This window comes from Canis lupus, chromosome 15 (assembly GCF_048164855.1).
Source record: "Canis lupus baileyi chromosome 15, mCanLup2.hap1, whole genome shotgun sequence".
In the NCBI taxonomy this organism is placed as follows: domain Eukaryota; kingdom Metazoa; phylum Chordata; class Mammalia; order Carnivora; family Canidae; genus Canis; species Canis lupus.
This window is the reverse complement of record NC_132852.1, coordinates 15,842,744-15,863,871: the sequence shown is the minus strand read 5'-3', so window position 1 is coordinate 15,863,871 and position 21,128 is coordinate 15,842,744. Positions and strand designations below refer to the sequence as shown.

General features: G+C 46.4%; 1 protein-coding gene and 2 long non-coding RNA genes across 4 annotated transcripts; 1 reads left to right on the top strand and 2 right to left on the bottom strand.

Annotated features, from left to right (window-relative positions):
• Positions 1-2,304: 2,304 nt before the first annotated feature.
• Positions 2,305-5,152, top strand: LOC140604670 (uncharacterized). The gene is made up of 2 exons (XR_012007485.1): positions 2,305-2,696; positions 3,289-5,152. It is a non-coding gene; the product is annotated as an uncharacterized lncRNA (long non-coding RNA).
• Positions 4,708-8,659, bottom strand: SLC25A4 (solute carrier family 25 member 4). The gene is made up of 4 exons (XM_072775967.1): positions 8,450-8,659; positions 6,668-7,154; positions 5,988-6,128; positions 4,708-5,151 (listed from the first exon to the last, which is right to left on the bottom strand). The coding sequence occupies exons 1-4, from the start codon at positions 8,558-8,560 to the stop codon at positions 4,994-4,996; spliced, it is 897 nt and encodes a 298-aa protein (XP_072632068.1). The 5' UTR covers positions 8,561-8,659; the 3' UTR covers positions 4,708-4,993.
• Positions 8,660-10,652: 1,993 nt separating this feature from the next.
• LOC140604669 (uncharacterized) lies at positions 10,653-20,597 on the bottom strand. Of its 2 annotated transcripts, none has more exons than XR_012007483.1 (3): positions 20,307-20,597; positions 19,721-19,843; positions 10,653-11,024 (listed from the first exon to the last, which is right to left on the bottom strand). It is a non-coding gene; the product is annotated as an uncharacterized lncRNA (long non-coding RNA). The 2 variants fall into 2 exon arrangements; XR_012007484.1 differs by having other exon boundaries at positions 19,721-19,823; positions 20,307-20,596.
• Between the last annotated feature and the right edge of the window lie 531 nt (positions 20,598-21,128).

The window sequence follows — 21,128 nt, the reverse complement described above, 5'->3', positions numbered from 1 at the left end:
CATGTGACTATAGTACGAAATTCGCATTTCAGTGTTTGTACATGTTTTACAAAAACAGCCATGCCTCCTTCATTTTTCTTGTCCAAGGCTGCTTTTGCAATATGGCAAAGCTGTGTTGTGTCAAAGACCATCTGGCCAACAAAGCCTAAAATATTTACCGTCTTGTCCTTCGGAGAAGGAGTTTGTTCACCCCTGCCGTGGATAGTGTTTTCTTCCAGAAAGGATTTACTTTTGCTTCTAGCAGGCAGTGAGGGTGCTTGGAGTCTCAAATTGTATGAAAACAGATTGAGTGGGCATCAGTGACCACAAGGACTATATTTCCACTTCTGTCTTATTGTTACCCTTGGGTTGCCCTTTGGGGTCCCAGTCCACACACGGATGTTTACCAGGGCTCCCCTTCCTTGAAAGGCCCTGGATTCTGTTTTTTTGTCACATCTTCCCCAAGAGGTTTTCACACTGTTTTAGTTTCTCAGCTGTGCAGCTATATTTTCCACATATTGAAGATACCTCATGGGGAAAACTGACCCTCAAATACTAGGCTTACTTCTCAGAGTTGTCTTCCTCCAAATCGTAGCCTTGGCCCCTTAATTTCACATGCCTTATTAGCTTCCCAGTGCCTTCAAGCAGATTTCTTTTTAAATAGTTTGAACCCCTTTCCTAGCTCTTTTCAGGGGGAGCACTGGTTTGCATTACCTAGTCTGACAATATGGAAATGCCTTATAAACCACAAATACACTTTGTTTTTGAAGAGAATTCCTAGATCTTACAGTGAAACTGCCAAATGAGTTGTGCTCATCTTGAACCTGTACATGTTTGGGCAGCTGTCAAGTGGAGCCACCCAATTTTCTCTTCCCCACTGTGTCCTTACCAGGGTTGGGGATGGTGATTAACGTGATCCGTTTGTCTTTTCACACCAAAGACAGAAGCCTGAGAGTAAGCCTGGTCTCCTGCCCCTTTTAACCCCACTCCAAGTCCCTTAGTTCTCAAGTGGTCCTGCTGCTACTGCTGTTTCCACTCTTATCTCCTTGCCCCCAGTCCATTCTCCACACTGCTGCCAAAGTGCTAAAATGGGAATTTGATCATGTCATTTCCCTGCTTAAAAAGTTCAGTGACTCTTTAAGTAGGCTCCACGGCCAACATGGGGCCTGAACTTACAAACCTGAGGTTGAGTCACATGCTCTACCCATGGAGCCACCAGGTACCCCCCTTCAGCAGCTCTTTATATAGGTTGTTGTATGCATCTCATGCTTGAAGCTTATCTAACACATATTTTCTCCGTAGGGCCCATCATTGCCTTCTTGCATTTAGGCACCATAGACATCACTTCAGCACTGTGCTGGGGGTGGGGGGGGGTTGCCATTTTAAACCCTGAAACCACCAACAAAAAGTTGAAGGCCTCTTTTTTAGAGTATGACAGCTGATACAAGGGGGCAGATCCTGCCTGGCCTTGCTTGACCTCAGGTAGTATATCAGGCAACTTTTTTCACCACTCTGTGCATACTCAAGAACGAACACAAAGGGGTTAGAAATAAAATCTTAAAGAGGAGCCCAGTTTGCAAATACGCAATCTACCAGTGAGGGTCCGCTTCATCATGGATTGATGAAAAATTGGTAATTCAAGAGAAGCAGAAAACTAGAAGGAATTCATAGCATGATAGATTTTGTAAAATTGTCTTTTTAAAGACTTGAATGTAAAGCAGCCAAAAATTTTCATCCATTACATTCTGTGCCCCAACATGCTTGTCCCCTCAGTACTCAATACCCTTTGTATGTTCAAGATTCCACCAAACTAGAGGACTTGCCTTTCCCCAAATATCCTCCTGGTTCTGTCTCTGGGTTGTGAGTGAACGTTTTTTTCCCCACTTACACTTGATTCAGTAAACATTAAACCCTGCCTGTGTCCTAGGCACCGTTCTGGGCTCCAGGCACATGGCAGTGACAAATAAGAACCACTGCCCTCGAGAGCTTCCCTTACTTCACAGCCTTGCACTTTGTAGATGTTTGTAATTTTGCCTCCACACAAGCCATATCATGTACACAAAGTAAAAGAGAAAGGAAATAGTTGAGATTTAAACACAAACAGTTGAAACCAGTTTTAATGCTCAGTTCCCATTCTGGACTAACCTCTCATTCTCCATGGTTTTCCTCATAGACTCAAAATATAAAATAAGATGGCTAAAAAAGAAGAAACCTCTAGGTGAGGCTTTAAGGGAGAAAAACATAAAAAATGAAAAAGGACTTTTTTTTGGGGGGGGGGGGGTAGGGGGTTGACATGTAAGAGGAGGGCTGCACTTAGAGAGAGCTTTCCAGGAGAGGGGGCTGGTAAGAGATTCCTGAGGGCAGAATGCTTGCTCAGTCCTCAGTTGTTTTTATGTAAACTTTTTCCATCTTCCCAGACCTTCAAATGTGACAGCTTTTTTTTTTTTTTTTCAAAACAAAAAGTTTTATTTTGAAAATACTCTTTAAAGGTAAATTTGGCTTCCATTTTCCCTAAGGTGCATCCAACAAGATACAAAAACAAGAAAACAAAGACCCACGACATTATGTAGAGCTCTAAAATGAGCTGTATCTACCTGAAACCAGCATTCGTAAGCTCTTTGTGAAGGGATATACTTGTGTGTCCTTCTACAGTTCTCGGTTCTCAAGAAGAGTTAACTCCCTGGAGCTGCAGGTGTGGCTGCAGCAGGGAGGCTGTGGTCAGTAAGGTGTTGGGGGTGCGACCCTGGGTGGGAGGCATGGAGCGGCGTCTGGGGAGGGAACCAGGGGCGGCACAGGACGCATCCTGGGCTTCTCTAGAAGGGAGTCAGGCTGTGCTGCCGCAGGTTCCAGTTTGGCCTGAACACTTTGCCGCACTGCCGGCTATAGGGCTTGATGTCTGCATTTGGAAAATTTTGTGAACCGCTAGAGTTCTAGACGGACAAAATCCTTTCCCACACTCCTGACATTCGAGAGGTTCTTCTTTGGAATGGGTATGCCTGAGATCCTGCAGATGACCTTGCCTCTGGAAGGCCTTGTGGCAGATGTCCCGTGTATGGCCTCTCACCCGCGTGAAAGATAGGATGTAAAGATAGGATGTCCCTGGCCAGATGATGGCTCCCTGACAGAGGCTTAGGTGTCAGAGCTGCTGGTGAATGAAGTAGGTGGCGAGGAGCTGAGTCAGCGGGGCCCTTTCCCCAGTGTGGTCGAGGTAACCCTAGCAGAGTGGGGAGGCTGACCTCTGGGTCATGCGCATAAGGCAGATAATGTGTGCTATTTAATGAGTGTTGACGTCTCCATTTCCTGTTCCAGCCACGGAGGACCCAAAGACTGGAAGACAGTTCTGGTTCTTGGTTGGGCTGGAAGAACCCACGGTCCATTCATGCTTTCGGTTCCCAGCTGCTTTGCATGGCTCCTCCCTCACCTCTTAGGTTTCAAAACCCTGAACGGGCTGCTGGCCTTTAAGATCCACTCCACGAAATTGTCTGCCCTACTGGTCTGCCCTGCTTGTCTTTCCTCCCCACCAGCAACAGAATTTGGACCATCCATATCATCCTGCGGATGGAAAGCAGCATGAGGATGATGTATCCAGGAGGCCCCTAACACAACATGTTTGGGACCTGGCCTTGCCACGGGACGGAGAAACTTTGTTTTAGCGCCTTAACCTTTTCCATTGGCATAGACCTCCTCTACACCAGGACAGAGGGAACTCTGGTTATTGTGATGAAACAAAGCAGCCCATCTTTTTACTGGCAAGGTAAGAGTGAGTCGGTGAAAGAGTTCAGGAAGGAGGGTAAAGAACAGGAGGCACAGAGGCACTGTGCCCCTCAAACCACCCATCAGGAAAAACATAACAGGCATGTGCCTGCCTTTTAAGCTTTGCCTGGGGTCTAGAAGACTGGTTTCCCCCAAATCACTAACAGGCTTATGCTACATGAACTGTTTGATCTTCTGGACCAAAAGTAGTTTCCAACTAGAAATTGTAATTACTCTTCTCTTACTAATTTATGAGAGTTAAATCCCAAACTGACTTTGCCTCTAGGTTTGGATAAATTGTTACTAAAAAGAAGTGCTGGCAGATACTTTCTATGCCTATGTGTCTAACTTTAGCTATTTTCTTTGAGGTCTACCTCCTACCACTGCCCACGTTTCATGTCCCCCTTCTAGTCCTACTCAACCAAGATTATATTAGACATTACATTATATAATAATGGCCATTTCAGTCCTCTCTCCTAACCATATGCAAGCTTTCAGAATGGGTTCCTGTCTGTAACTTCCACAGAGCCTAACAGGTACCAAATACTAGCTTGCTGGCCGATTGTCAATGAATACTGCCCACTTGTCATAAGATTCTAAGTATCAATTCTCTACAGGCACTAAAACAGAACATTTCCTAATCTCACAAAACTCCTGAAACTTTAGTGGAATCTCAGAGTTCCTCAAGATTGCATGAAAGTGCATAAAATCAGGTGGGATTATGAAAGCGTTGATCTAAGCCACCACTTTGGAGCCCCCAGCACCAGGGCATGAGGTAAGATAAAAACAAATGGGTAAAAGCTGCAGAGTTTGAAAACCAAGACTTTAAGCATTGTAGGTACTCCTATGATATAAAGTAGAATATCTGACATTCAGAAGCTGGGCCAGTGAGTTATAAATGAGTCCTGCTAGAAAACGTGCATTTCTAGTCTTACGTTTAAATCCACGTAGCAGTAAGAATTCAAAAAAACATGGTGCATTAAGTGGTCTTTATTGAGATTTCACATTCGGTTATCGTCATTATCAGTTCTTCAGTTAATTGTACAAGTATGATAAGTTATTTTATGTCTGACGTGGGAATTTAAATGTAAAATAAATACAAAATACATTTGTGGTTTAATGAACACTCAGTGAAGCTTTTTTTTCTGAGGTATTCCTTTCAGTCTGGTTTTATCCCAGATCTTTCTTTTTACTTCCCATAGGAAAAGTCTATTAAACCACACAATGGATCTGGAACCAATGATCTTGAGTTTTAACTACATTAGACGAATTTTTTGATCTCATCATACAACACCAGTACAAAAGCTCCACCCATGCCTCTCAACACATTGGACCAGGCACCTTTGAAGAAAGCCTTGGCTCCTTCATCTTTTGCAATCTTCCTCCAGCAGTCCACCGTCCCGGTGTACATAATATCAGCTGTGGAAACAAATGTTGGTTAAGGGCTCTGTAATTCTGGAGGAGAGGCTTTTCATCTGAAAGACCTCTCCACACTGTTAGAAAGTCAGTCACTTGAGCTCTGAGCCCAACCTCTATGTGGGATCCACCTAGACACAAACCTTCCTTGCATAACTGTCAGGCAGCGTCTCTTGTCAATCCTACTCCTTCCACCCAAGATCACATGAAGAACTTGGGCAGTTAACCAGCTAACTCTCACACACATGGTCAAACTGTGAAACAGGAGGGGATGGGGGTGGAGCGGAAGTACTAATAAGCTGGGTTAGTCCCCCTTTTTCTAGAGAAGAAAAAAATTTATGGCCAGAGTCTCAAATTATACTGCCCAAGAGATACAACTATTAGGTTGAAACATACGGAACTAATATTTGACATTTTGATGGTAAAAAATGGCAATTTCATGTTTCAACCTACAGAAACCAAGACAGTTTCGGGCCATGTCACCCAACAAAAGCACCCTCTCCCACTAACACTTGTAGTAAGAGCTAGATAACAAAAGCAAGACTTATTTTTAAGTAAATTAGCTAATTTGTTTCCTGTATTTCTGTACCTAGACTCTAGGGGAAAAGGACCTGCAGCCTCTATATTAAGTTCACCTCTAAAGATCTCATTTTTGACGTTCTTATCTCTGATAGAAACACATTCCTTTCTCTAAAGGAACAGCTGATAGTGTTGGGGGGCTGACCGTAAAGTCTTTCCTAAGTTCTTATCACATAATTTTAACAGTGAAGACTAGAAAGAGCGCTGAACAGTGTTCTCCTTGGGCAGAGGGATCTGAGATCAGCAGGTGTCAGGCTTACCCCCTTTCCGGCCAGACTGCATCATCATCCTACGGCGGACAGTGTCAAAAGGGTAGGACACCAGCCCTGCAACCGCTGTCACGCTTTGGGCAATCATCCAGCTCACAATAATGTGCACATTCTTGGGGTCAGGCAACATCCCTGTGAGCAGAGGCAAGAAGCCAAGTGGCTGTGAAGTGATTTCTCCCAGCAGCTCAGCTGGGAGCTAAAGTAGGCATGGCGAAGAGGCTACCATCCCTGCAACTCCAGGCCCTGCCCTTCTCCCCCCCCACCCCCAAAGGACCTGCCCCCTGTGGGTGCCTCACAAATAACCAGGCAACCAACCAAGGCTGGGAGCTGCTGTCTAGATCCAGGGAAGCCAGAGCTGTGCCCAGGACACAGGGCCTGTTGGAGTGGCTCCAAGTTCAGCTCAGTCCCTGCCAGAGCTGTGGCAATGGGGGGTGGGAGGGGCTTCCCTTCCTCCTCTCTCAGTAACTCAAGGCCAGAGCTTATTTCAGTAGGGGGCAAGGAGGGCCCTGTAGCTATTTATCTATGTCATACCACCTCCTCATTCCGAAGCATCAGGTTAGCCCAGGGACTAGGAACAAAACCAAGATTAATAAAGAGAAGGTCCTTGGTGAGTTACAGACCCCCGGGGACCATCCTCCAACCCACTCCGCTCCCCCTGAGGCCCCTCTCACCCTTGGCAGTATCATAGACTCCAAAGTAGGCAGCTCTGTAGATAATGATGCCCTGGACAGAGACGCTGAATCCCTGGTAGAGACCCCTCAGGCCATCAGACTTGAAGATCTTGGTGAGACAGTCACCCAGACCACTGAACTCACGCTGGGCAGCACCCTTGCCCACGTCGGCGGCCAACCTGGTCCTAGCAAAGTCCAGCGGGTAGACAAAGCAGAGAGAGGTGGCCCCAGCTGCCCCACCGGAAGCCAGGTTACCGGCAAAGTAACGCCAGAATTGCTTATGCCGGTCCACGCCCCCCAGGAAGATCTGCTTGTATTTGTCCTTGAAGGCGAAGTTGAGAGCTTGGGTGGGGAAGTAACGGATCACGTTGGCCAGGTTACCCCTCCAGAAGGAGAGAAAGCCCTGCTCCTTGGGGATTCTCACCACACAATCAATGATCCCTTTGTACTGCTTCTCGGCACTGATCTGTTTGCTGGCATGCTGGACCTGTGGGGGTTGGAGGGGGGAAGGAATTGGTGAGGATGGCCGCAGCAGAGGGAGAAGGAAAGAGGCCGAAAGAGGACGGGAGCAAATGCACGTCTACAACTCCTTCGTTTTCTTTCTTTAAAAAAAAAAAATTTATATATATATATTTATATGGGATATCAAGCAGATGTTAACTAAATCTAAATAAGTATGTTGGCTACTTGGATAACAAAGCCAAAAAAACCTTCCACTTTGCCTCAATTATCAGGGCACTTGAGAGAAAAGGTTCTTCCAAAGATAAACTGAAAAGACTGCATTGCAAAGAGGCATTTATGCATCGCCTTTTCCGCAGGTGCCAGAACTACACCAGGGGCTTAGCGGGAGGTAGAGATGTTGGGAGAGGCCTGTCCTAAAGCACCTGCTCTGATTTAACAGACCCGATGGGCAGGCAGGAGATCGCGCTTTCTGGAGACCTGGATCTCTGCGGAGTAGATACTCTCACAGGAGGAGGAGAATAAATCCACTAGGTATTAGGGCCTGAAAATGTTCAAGTAGATTATCCAAGTAATTGATTATTGGGGGTTTGTTGCTGTGAGCGAGCAATATGTTGGGGTTTTCCTTTATGATAATCTTGACTCCCGAAGCGAGGAGGCCCCGTTTCTCACTGAGGGGCCCTTGCCCTCTGGGAGCAAGTAGAGGAAAAAACGGGACGCCTAGGATGATGATGACAAACCAGAGACCAGACTGCAGGGTTAAGGATGCGGGGGACACACGCGGCAAGACCGTCGGACTCTATTCCGAGAACGGAGTCTTAATCTCTCAAAACCGGTGTTGCTCGGCTGTCAAACTGGGGGAATAACGCCTCCGTCTTACAGGGGCTGTGCGGAGGTAAATGCGGGTGGGCCGACCGCCCGGCGCGCGACACCCGGCCGGCGAGACTCCGCAGGTGCGCACCGGGGCAGGGGGCGCGGGGCGCGGGCGCGGGCGCGGGGGGCCCCGACGGCCGGAAGGTGAGGCCGACCTCGGAGGCGTCCCGGGAGCAGGATCTGGCTGGCTGCGCCCCACTCGGGGTGGGTTTCCATATATAGACACCCGCACGCAGGGCGCCACCCGACACCAGGAATCCGCTACTGACGCTCGACCTGCCTCTCCGCAGAGGGCACCTTCCCGCTCGCGCAGGCCGCCCGGGGCCTGTGGCCTGCAGCACGGAGCCGCCGCGGCCCGGGCCGCCCCCGGGCCGCCCCCGCGCGCCCCCGCCCGCGCCCCCGCGCGCCCCCGCCCGCGCCCCCGCCGCCCGCGCCCCGCCCCGCCCTCACCTGCAGCAGCAGTTTCACCCTCTCGATGGGGGCGACCGCGGTCTTGGACACGGCAGCGGCGACGCCGCCGGCCAGGAAATCCTTCAGGAAGCTCAAGGCGTGATCGCTCATGGTGACAGCCGGGCGCACAGCCTCCGCGCGGCCAGGCTCGCCCACCCGCTCTCCGTCCCTGCGCGACGCGAAGGGGCCGCTCGGCTCGCCCCGCAGCCCTCCTTATATGCCCCGCGCGGCCTCTCGCGAGAGGGGGCGGGGCCCCGGGGCCGCGCGCGCCGCGCCCATTGGCTGGGCCGGGGGCCCGCCCCCTTCCCCGTCGCCGCCCCGCCCCCTCCGCGGCAGAGGGCACCCGGGGCGAGGGCGCTTCCGGGAGGCCGGGTGGGCCGGGGGCTGTGCCCGCGCCTCGGGACGTTTAAAGGGCAAATGCGTGTTATCGGTCCGGGCGAGCCGAGGGAACACGGTGTCTCCGCGGCATGTGGGCCGCGGTATTTATAGCACAGGGAGGGTGAGGCCGGGGCCGACCCGGGGCCGACGCCTCGAGCGGGGCTGGCTTCACCCTCGGGCCGCCGGGCCCGCCCCAGGCCGTGCGTGGGGTTCCGTTTGGGTTTGGGGATTTTTTTTTTTTTTTTTTTTTCCCCCATCGCCCTCCGTGTAACGGCGTCCCTCACCGCGCTCACTGCTGGGGTTGACTGGGGCCTCTTCGGAGTTGTGCGCTCTCCGCACAGAAACGGAGATCCTCCAAAATAAATGCTAACGTCACTGGATGCTGTGATTACGTCATCATCTGGCAACCTGCCGAATCCCCCCACCCCCACCCCACCCCCTCCTCTTCCCTCCATTCAGTCGTTACTCTACCCTGAGATACCCCTGTGGCTGGCATTCAGTGCAACCGGGAAAGGGGGGAGCTCCAGGGCAGAGGGGACTCTAACAATAGGGCCCTTACAGGACACTTTTTTTTCTTTTTTAAATTTTAGGAAGAGAGAGCACGCCTGCAAGCAGGAAAGTGGCAGAGGGAGACGGAGAAGCAGGCTCTCGGCTGAGCAGGAGCCTAATGCAGGCTGCATCCCAGGACCCCGGCCCAGCACCTGAGCTGAAGTCACCAGCTCAACCCACTGAGCCACCCAGGTGTCCCTAGGACACTTCTTTTGCAAACCCCTTAAGGGCTTCATGTGCTACTCTGTCGTCCGCGGAATCCCAGGGCATATTCTGGGCAGAATGTTCTCTGGCAGCTGGCGGCTTCTGGAGGGTCAGTGCTGTTAGCTTTCCCATCGGAGGAGCTGGGTGATGGGGATTACAAGCAAGGGAAGGTCAAATCCTTGTCTGTATTTGCCTCTTCTTAATAGGCACTGGGCATGGGGGTGACATATGCTCTCTACTCTTAGGGAAGTGATTGCAACTCTGCATTGGTTTTGTTTTTCTTTTATGCATTCCTATGAACTTTGCTTTTCCTTTTTTTTTTTTTTTTTTTGTGTGTGTGTGTGTGTAGGCAGTTCACACAGTCATGCAGGTTTTCAAATACAGCTGTTCCATGCCCTAGAATGACTGCAAGTAGTTTTTAACTCCAAACCCTTCACTCAAGTTTCTTCCGAGTTTTGTACGTTTGACAGTTTATGCATCTTATTCACAAGCCTGCTGATGAATGCAGACTTCGTGTTAGGTGTTGATTGAACTGCAGCCGTCTGCCGCCCTGGGTATGGAAACTTCAGTAGAGTAGAGGTCACTAGTCAGTCGGGTGCCAGGACCACAAATGGTATGCGTTTATCTGAGGTTGGGCAGGCCAGAGTCCAGAAATCTAGGTGAGCAGTGTGAAAGCTAGCAAATGCAAGTTTACCAAGGTCAGAGCAGGCAGGAGGTCAGGAATTCAGCATGAATAGCAAAGCCATTTGTGGGCAGCCTGGGTGGCTCAGCGGTTTGGCGCCTCCTTCGGCCCAGGGTGTGATCCTGGGGACCCTGGATTGAGTCCCGAGAGTCAGGCTCCCTGCATGGAGCCTGCTTCTCCCTCTGTGTCTCAGCCTCTCTCTGTGTGTGTCTCTCATGAGTGGATAAATAAAATCTTAAAAAAAAAAAAAAAAGAGAAAAGCCATTTGTGCTTTCATTGCACAAGGACTCTGAGCATTTGTTGTGTACCAGGAACAAAGTTTGGCCCTGCGGATTCAGTATGAATAAAAGATGGGTCAGTCTCCCAAGAAACCCAGTTGTTTAGCGGTGGACATATGCATCACTTATTCAGCTTTATTTATTACAGCTTCACATATAGATTTCCATGAGTTAACCTAATCCACATAATTGTGCGCTGTATTCCATTCTGTTAATATTGAGCAGTTCCCTAAGCCGTTCTCTTTTGTGCATTAGAGATGTTTCATATTTCTACTGCAAAAAAATAATGCTGCTACATACTTTGCATAAATTTCATTTTTCCCTTTTTTGACATTTTCTTCTCTTTTCTCTTTTGTAAAGTGGAAAGGGTAGATTAAATGTTTTAAAGACGTTTTAGCTCTTGCTACACACTGAGAAGTTGCTCTTCAGAAATAACGCAGCCCACCAGCAGTAAAATGGGCTATAGATCCTCCTCCAACACTGCCTTAAAAAAAAAAAAAAAAAGCATCTTTTAGTTATTTGTGCCATTTTGTGGATTCTAATTTGCACCTCTTTCATTGCTATCAAACTGCACGTATCTCATGCAATTCAATTTAGTTTGTCAGGGTTTTCTTTTGTTATAAATTTTTAATCTTCCTTGACTACCTATGCTGTGAAAGCAGAGTATTTATAATTCTGTATATGTTTAGAGCAATAAGTAGGTGTTAAGCACTTTCATTTTGTTATTTTTCTTTTTGGGGGGGTAAGATTTCTTTTTTTTAATAATAAATTTATTTTTTATTGGTGTTCAATTTGCCAACATACAGAATAACACCCAGTGCTCATCCCGTCAAGTGCCCCCCTCAGTGCCCGTCACCCAGTCACCCCCACCCCCCGCCCTCCTCCCCTTCCACCACCCCTAGTTCGTTTCCCAGAGTTAGGAGTCTTTATGTTCTGTGTCCCTTTCTGATATTTCCCACACATTTCTTCTCCCTTCCCTTATATTCCCTTTCACTATTATTTATATTCCCCAAATGAATGGGACCATATAATGTTTGTTCTCCGATTGACTCCGATGACTCCGATTTCACTCAGCATAATACCCTCCAGTTCCATCCACGTTGAAGCAAATGGTGGGTATTTGTCATTTCTAATAGCTGAGTAATATTCCATTGTATACATAGACCACATCTTCTTTATCCATTCGTCTTTCGATGGACACCGAGGCTCCTTCCACAGTTTGGCTATCGTGGCCATTGCTGCTATAAACATCGGGGTGCAGGTGTCCCGGCGTTTCATTGCATCTGTATCTTTGGGGTAAATCCCCAACAGTGCAATTGCTGGGTCGTAGGGCAGGTCTATTTTTAACTCTTTGAGGAACCTCCATACAGGTTTTGTGTCTTCTTGAAAGAATTTGAGGAAGACACAAAGAGATGGAAAAATATTCCATGCTCAAAGATTGGCAGAATTAATATTGTGAAAATGTCATTGTTACCCAGGGCAATTTACACGTTCAATGCAATCCCTATCAAAATACCATGGACTTTCTTCAGAGAGTTAGAACAAATTATTTTAAGATTTGTGTGGAATCAGAAAAGACTCCAAATAGCCAGGGGAATTTTTAAAAAGAAAACCATATCTGGGGGCATCACAATGCCAGATTTCAGGTTGTACTACAAAGCTGTGGTCATCAAGACAGTGTGGTCCTGGCACAAAAACAGACACATAGATCAATGGAACAGAATAGAGAACCCAGAAGTGGACCCTCAACTTTATGGTCAACTAATATTCGATAAAGGAGGAAAGACTATCCATTGGAAGAAAGACAATCCCTTCAATAAATGGTGCTGGGAAAATTGGACATCCACATGCAGAAGAATGGAACTACACCACTCTCTTTCACCATACACAAAGATAAACTCAAAATGGATGAAAGATCTAAATGTGAGACAAGATTCCATCAAAATCCTAGAGGAGAACACAGGCAACACCCTTTTTGAACTCGGCCACAGTAACTTCTTGCAAGATACATCCACGAAGGCAAAAGAAACGAAAGCAAAAATGAACTATTGGGACTTCATCAAGATAAGAAGCTTTTGCACAGCAAAGGATACAGTCATTTTGTTATTTTTCTTTTGATACTGTTATCACATTGTTCTAACAGTGTAACTTATTTACATATGAACAGATCCATATGATGATATACTCCATGTTCTGGTGTAAATGTATCCCTTTTGTAGATATAATGGTCCATTTGCCCTACTAGCCTATTTCCTTCTACTTCTTTTGATCTAATTTCATACCACACCATTCTCAGGTATCCTAACACTCTTTTTTTTTTTTTAAGTTTTTATTTATTTATTTATTTGAGAGAGAGTGTGTGGCCGTACATGCTTGAATTGGGGGAAGACCAGAGTAGGGGGAGAGAGAATCTGAAATAGACTTTGTGCTGAGCCCAATGCAGGGCTCAATTTCACGACCCCAAACTCATGATCTGAGCCAAAACCAAGAGTTGGATGCTTAACCTACCGAGCCACCCAGACACCCCCCAACTCTAATTCTTAAGTAGATATTTTCTTTTCTCTGCTATTTGTCTTGGATTCCTAATTCCAGTTTGTCATTTTTAAGTTCTTATAATAGCTTTAATTAATGAAATCACCATACCATGACTCATTTATTTGATCATTGATCTTTAAAAAAAGGATAACTTACATGTGATTCTATAATTACTTTAAAAAACAAGAAGTTTTGTCTGCTTCGACGTCTGGATTTGTTTTTACTATCAAGTTGCCCAATTAGTTAAATGTCACTAGAAGATTTTTTGAACAGATATTAAAATTAAACTAAATATCAACATATTAATCCAGGAAATGTTATCATCTTTGTTGCGCTTGATTTTACTAATCACAATTTTTAAAAATTTTCTAAATGGATGATATCGTATTTCTCCTTGGCTTCTGTCTAATTATCCTGTCACGTAGGGCACCCTATAGCTGGAATCCTTGACAAGAGGTTTTCCACGGAAATCTATACATAGTCGTCTCCCTCCAAGGACTTTCTCAGAAAAGAGACCTCAGATGCCCTCCAGAGCATGAGCTGCCTGTGATCACAAGATCCAGGTATCAATTACAGGCAGGGGAGAGAAAGGCGCTCAGCAGAACAGTGTCTACATGTGCCCAGCACTCAGTGGCATCCTGCCAGCATGAGAATGGACAAGGCATCTGGGAGCCCAGAGAGAAAACTCTGCTTTCAGATGTGGCATGGCATCCTGCAGGCTGGGGGGGGCGGGGGGGGGGGCTATCTAGAAATGAGAGGAGGGTATTGAGCTAATCTTTTTTATTTTTAGTAGAAACTTTTACACAATCTAAATCTCTTACCAAGTTGAGAATAGAAAATGGGATCTGCAAAAGAGTAAAAGGCACAAGAAAAAAAAACACTTAAGGATTTGTTGAAAGTGGTGATAATGTGTATAGGTATAGACCTAAAACTGTTCCTAATTAGAAGATACCATTACTGAGATCCCTGGGTGGCGCAGCGGTTTGGCGCCTGCCTTTGGCCCAGGGCGCGATCCTGGAGACCCGGGATCGAATCCCACGTCGGGCTCCCGGTGCATGGAGCCTGCTTCTCCCTCTGTCTGTGTCTCTGCGCCTCTCTCTCTCTGTGACTATAATAAATAAAAGGGAGTGTTTAAAAAAAAAAAAGAAGATACCATTACTATTTGTTCACATGGTTAAATGTCATCATTAAGCGAAGAGGAATAAATCCTGAAAATTTATTTTTTTAAAGATTTTATTTATTTTTTCATGAAAGACACAGAGAGAGAGAGAGAGAGAGAGAAGCAGAGACATAGGCAGAGGGAGAAGCTGGAACCTGGGATCATGCCCTGAGCTGAAGGCAAATGCTTAACCCCTGAGCCATCCAGTGGTTGAAAATTTCATAAATTTTTTGATCACACAAGACCACATATGAATTTCTGAATTTCATTCAAAGGTATTTAATAGACACACTCACATTGATGCATCACTTTCAAAACGGTGAAACAAAATAAATGCAGTATTTCTCCGTAGTCCTTGCTCAGAGTAGCTTACTAATAAGAACAATACCTTAATAACAAATTCTTTATAATCAGGTGCCATGATATGTAGAAAAGTGCACATCCACACCACATACCTTCAGAAGTCAGGAGTATTCCTTCAAAATGCTCCAACTACTGGTTCCTATTTTAGCTAATTCCAAGCAAAACTATGAAACTACAAAATGTGTCTTTTTAAAAAACCCATTGTTCATTTTAGACCCTTCTCACCTTTAGTGATCTGCTACTTTGGGTATGCATTTTCCTCTTACTTTTCCATACTGAAACAGAAATTTTCTGAACCGCTAATACCCAATTCATTCATTCATTCACTTTTTTCTTTTTCATCTTTCAACAAGCATTATTGGATCCACAGTTTAGACACTGCAAACTTCATAGGGTACTGGTGATAGGAAGATCAGGAAGGTAAGATTATCATCCTAGAGACGCTTATGTAGGAACACACCTACTTCTGGTGTCTACATGGCTATCCTGGTGCAGTGTGTGTGACAGGGTCCAACTGGGGCTCCGGTTGTACTCCCAGGTGAATGGCTTTAGGTGTGATATGTCAGTCAGAGTTTGTATTTTTAACATTTTATGCATGCTTACGAAACAAAGTTTTGTTGGAAAGACTTTAGTCACTTATTTAAAGGCTGTGATTTCTGGGGGCCAAGGAGCCCCTGAATCATGAAAGAAAGAAAGGAAGAAGAAAGAAAGAAAGAAAGAAAGAAAGAAAGAAAGAAAGAAAGAAAGAAAGAAAGAAAGAAAGAAAGAAGAAAGAAAGAAAGAGAGAAAGTCAGAGAGACTTCTTCTGAAAGGCTCTGATCCCTGGAGACATTGGCTCAGTGGTGGCTGGTGCAGGGTAGCCAGGGCACTCTCCAGCCCCTACAGCCTGCCCCCAATTAACCCAGGTAGACCCCCTCCTGCTGAAGAGAGTTCATAACTTCTCTGCCATTCATAATATTAGCATCTCCTCTTTACTTTATCCAAGACTTCAACAAGCATATTCAGTATTTTATTGTACAATTAAGTTTAATTTTATGGGTAGTAAGAATGCCTCCGACTAGAACTATCTACCTTCCTTTTTTTTTTTTTTTTTTTTGAACTATCTACCTTCCATGTTGACACTTCTGGTCTCTGACTTGCATTCTCTGTGAATGAAGCCATTAATCACCTGGAGTTGACTTGATTGATTTTTAAGTATCTTTTGAACTGACTTCGCTAGTATTTAGTGCGTCATACAACTTCCCAGTAAATTTTAAGTTCTATTTAAATAATCTCTACACCCAATGTGGGGCTTGAACTCATGACCCAGGATTAAGAGTCACGGGCTCTTTCAACTGAGCCAGCCAGGTACCCCCCTATCAATCATTTTTATTTTTTAAAAAATTTATTTATTTATTTATTCATGAGAGACACACAGAGAGAGGCAAAGACATAGGCAGAGGGAGAAGCAGGCTCCATGTGAGGAGCCTGATGAGGGAATCCATCCCGGGACCCCGGGATCATGACCTGAGCCAAAGGCAGACGGTCAACCACTGGGCCACCCAGGTGCCCCTACCAGTCATTTTCAAAAACACTTCAATGAATGCTGTAAATCTGTCTCTGACCTGTATACTAAAACCCCACACCACCTTTTTTATGATTCAGGGGCTCCTCTGCTTTCATTTCATCAACAGGATAATCCCTGTTAACTATTAAAATCAATGTTTAATAAATGTTACCAATGAGACCATCTTTGCTCCTCTATGCTGTTAGATAACAATATTTTGCTATATATGTGTATATATATATATATATCCCCTATACGCTTACCTTTATCCCATGACCCTTTTCTCATGCCTTATAGACATTGTGTCATTGCTTCAGAAAAAGAAAACATTCAGAAAGTAGAGAAGAAAAAAAAAACTATTCCTGGCATGAGAATTTCCAGAAGAGAAAGATTTCGAGTATCAGCAGTAGATTTAGTAGAGTACCTGAAGGAAAGCGAATTTTCCTGCCCACCCCATATTTCCAAAGATTACATAAAGTTTTCCAAAACTGGGGAGAAAGGAAGTATGTTCGGGAAAAGCGAGGAGTGAGATGTTAGTGTGGATTCTTGAGAAACAGGGGCGGTGTACTCTCTCCCAGCTCAGGGAGGCAGCGGGAGGCCAGGAGGTCAGTGACTAGGTGATGTTTTAGTGCACAGGTCAGAGACAGCCTTCCAGAGCCCACCCCAGTCTAATAAGGGAGCAGGAGGACAAAGTCCAGTACCTGTAGGTTAGTCCACTGGTGTGAAGGACCCTGGGGAGCCCCCATTAGTTTCTCGGGCCCCCAGCATGGCGTAGGAGCAGCAGAAGAGAATTTTGTATCCAAGGACAACCAAGTTAGCTGAAAACAAGCCAGACCTGAGGAGCCTCATGGTTGGAAATGAGGCCAATGTCCAGAATGACCTTGATGGAGACCAGAAGGGTACGGTTAGGACCTCAAGCTGATGCCAGCATGGATAGGTGAAGATCCAGACCATAGGCCCCTTCCCATTCATAGTACTATAGAAATCCCTGGAATTTATACGTAAACCATTGCCAAAAGGAAAGAGGAAAAGGGACCCAAATTGTTTTCACCACGTGGCAGAAGGAAGTCTCTCAATGGAAATTAAGTTGCCTCGCCCAGTAGAGTTTCTGGGCCAATATCTGTACTTGCTATAGCATTTTCTTAGTCTTAAAATATATATATATGCCAAAGACATATCATAATTTTGGAAATTCTTGGAAATTCTTTGCTGTTGCTTGTTCCATCAAGCACATTTATTTATTTAAGAAGGAGACACAGACTTACTTGACAATGAGAGATGGAGGAGGGAGGGACTTTAGGGCTATAAGTAAAGTTACAGAAAACTATCATTTTCCCTATAGTGCTCTTTGAAGTTTCAGCTTATGGTTTGTCGTTTTGTTTTGTTTTGTTTTGTTTTGTTGTTGTTGGAGAGGGAGAGAGAGAGAGAAAGAGAGCAGGAGGTGGAGGGGTGGGGGGGGCAGACCAGAGGGAGCCGGAACCCTAAGCAGGCTCCACCCTCAGCACGGAGCTGCACCACCTGAGCCAAAATCAAGAGATGGATGCTTAACTGCTTTAACCCACTCTGCCGCCCAGGAGCCCCCAGCTAAAGCAATTTTTAAATGGCTAAAATAAATAAGTACAGCAACTTAATCTTTTAGCATATAAAAGATACCATGATATCTTAAACATAATAGTCAGTAGTAAATGCTGCTGAATCAATAGGAAATAACGTGCTTCGATTTCTAGTGCGATAGTTCTCAGCTCTTTCCAACAGTGGAGCGCAGGTAACCCACCATAGGTTTGGTGGAGCAGGATGAAATCTGGAATTTCATCACATAAAGTAGGAGTAATTATACTAGCAGCAATAGAATTGTAGCCACGTTAATGGTTGGTTTCTCAATCTCTACTTGCAGCTCTGTCAACTTTTCCTTTACATGTTTTAGGGCTTTAATTTTAAAGGAATATATGATTTGAATGGTTATGCCTTCTTGGTAATTTTAACTTTTAATTATTTTTTAAAAAAGATTTTATTTATTTATTCACAAGAGACACGGAGAGAGGCAGAGACACAGACTCTGATGTGGGACTCGATCCCAGGACCTCGGATCACGACCTGAGCCAAAGGCAGATTCTCAACCACCAAGCCACCCAGCTTCCCCTGACTTTTAATTCTTAAGTCGTGGTCTTATTAATCTGCAGTAATGCTTTCACCTTAAAGTCTTTTCCCCTAAAGGAACAGAGCAATACCTACCGTCACTTGGTCTGTATTCTCCTAGTTTATCTTTTTATAACTTTCTACTTTTAACCATTCTCTATGTTTTATGTATGCTCCCTGTAAACTTCTATATTTTATGTTTTCCTTTTTTAAAAAAAAAAAGTTGATGCTTTTATTCTTTTAGCTAGAGAGTCTGAATCCATTTCCACTTATTGTGATCACTGATATGTTTTAAATTTTATGTGGAAATAGTTGTAGACTCAAAGGAAGTTACAAAGGAATTACTACATATATTTAAAATGTTGATTTCTGTCCCTTCATTTTATGCTTTCCATTTGCCTTCTGTTTTTGAAAGTCATCATTTTCATTCCTTATTTTCCGTGACTACCCTATGTCAACCATTATATATTTTCTGATTACTTGTTAAGGTGTTAATAACATCATAATGGCTATTAATTAATTATTTTGAGTGGCTATAATACTATCAGTTTTCAAAATTGCCAAGTTTTCTTCTTGGCCTGTTTAAGCACTGGGCATCTCTTGGGACCATGAGGAGTTTATTCACTGCTGCCGGCAACACTAAAGCCAAATTAATAAGAGGGTGACACAACTGTCCGGTAGGCATAGTTTGCCACGGAGAGGTTGTGCTCTAGAGGAATGGAGTTTCGTAATATTCTTCACCGTGGCCACTAGAGGGAGATCATATGTAGCTATGCAGGGTCTCTGATTTTTACTAAAAACCTGTCAGTAGGATATGAAACTAAGGGGGAAAAAAAGCCCCTTACTTTTAAAAAGACATACAAGTGAAGCCTCAAAATACTAGACAAAAATAATGAGGTCAAAGCAGTGACTGTCATATGAAAGCAAGACATGCCTGCCACCAGAAATGCTCTTTAAACAAAGGACACATATAGGTTAAAAGTAAAAAGAGAGAAAAAGCTCTAAAAAAAAAAAAAAAAAAAAACTAAAAAAAAAAAAAAGCTCTAACAGAATGTTATTAGGGGTGAAGAAGGGCATTTCATAAAGAGAAAGGAGTTGGTTTCTCAAGAGGACATGGCAATCCTATATGTTTATTCATCTAAAAACAGAGCTCTAAGATACACGACGCAAAAATTTGACATAATTGCCAGGAGAAAGAGACAAATCCACAATTACAGTTAGGGATTGCAGTGTCTTTGTATTCATTCCCTAAGGGCTGCTGTAACAAATTTCCACAAAATGTGTGGTTTAACAGGGCCAAACTTTATTCTCTCCCAGTTCTGGGAGCTAGAAATCCAATGTCAAGATTTAGTAGAATAAGAGATCAATGTACAAAAAATCAATTGTATTTCTAAATACTATTATTAAACACTGGGAAATTGAATTAAGAAGTAACACTTACGGGGCACCTGGGTGGCTCACTGGTTAAAGGACAGCCTCTTGACCCCCTCAGGTCCTGATCTCATGGTCCTGCTCCAGCTCAGTCTGGAAATCTGGGAGTCTGTCTAAATTAAATAAATAAAATCTTTAAAAAAAAGAGAGAGAGAAATTGCTTTTACAATAGCATCAAAAATATGAAACACTTAGGAATAAATTTGACAAAATAGATTCAATGCAACCCTGTCCAAAATCTCTGCAAGTTCTTTGGGGGCGGGGGGGGGGGTAGGAATTGACAAATTCTAAGGTTGATGTGGAAATGCAAAAAACACGGAAAGCTCGTGGAACGCCCTGGTAAGGGACCTGCTCAAGGACCCCAACTTCCCCGAGAGGCCGTGTAGCGAGGTGCACAGGTACAGCTGTGTGGGAGCGGCTGTGGGGAGCAAACACCGAGGGAGGCAGGTTCTAGGGTGTTTGAAGCGGGACCTGCCGCCTAAGGCCGTGAATCTTGGTGGTTTTCTGATTTACCCGGAGCGCAGCGGGATGATCTGCTTAGTACAGAAGGAACAAGGATGGAGCAACCTTCAGATTCATTCCTTTCTTGCAGTTACCTTCTCCAGCGAGGCCCATTCCTGGGGTTCAGGGGACGCCGGCCTCCGGGCGTAGGGAGGGGCCTCGGGCGCAGTCTCCAACCCGGGCCACCGACCGCGCTGCGCCACGGATCCCCGCGCCCGCAGGCCCGGGCTCGCACCACCCCCCCCGCGCCTCCGGGGGCAGCTCGGGCCCTGGGGTGGCAGCGGCGTCCGGGGTGCGGCTGGGCTGGTGTCCCCGGCTGTCCCCGCGGGTCCCGGAGAGGCGCCGTGGGGAGCGCCTGCTGCGCCCGGGCTCGGGGCTCCAGCGGGACGCGCCTCCCCCGGGCCGCGAAGGGGGGCTGCGGGGACAGAGGCGAGGCCGCGGCGGCGGGAGTGAGCAGGGGCGGGGGGGGGGGCTCTGACCGCCGCGCTCGGCAGCCTCGGCGCCCCTTGTCGGCCGCGCCCCCCACCCCGCCGCCGCAGGAACCCGGGAGCAGGGCGCGGGGTGCGCTGGGGCCGGGTGGGAGGGCCTGGGGGGCTGGGGGACCTGAGGGGCTGGGGGGCCTGGGGGGTGCTGGAGGGCCTGGGGGGTCTGGGGGGCTGAGGGATCTGAGGGGCTGGGGGGCCTGGGGGGGGCTGGAGGGCCTGGGGGGGGCTGGAGGGGCTGGGGGGGCTGGGGGGCTTGAAGGGGCTGGGGGGCTGGGGGCCCTTGGGGGACCTGGGGGGCTGGAGGGCCTGGGGGGGTCTGGGAGGCTGAGGGATCTGAGGGGCTGGGGGGCCTGGGGGGGCTGGAGGGCCTGGGGGGGGCTGGAGGGGCTGGGGGGGCTGGGGGGCTTGAAGGGGCTGGGGGGCTGGGGGCCC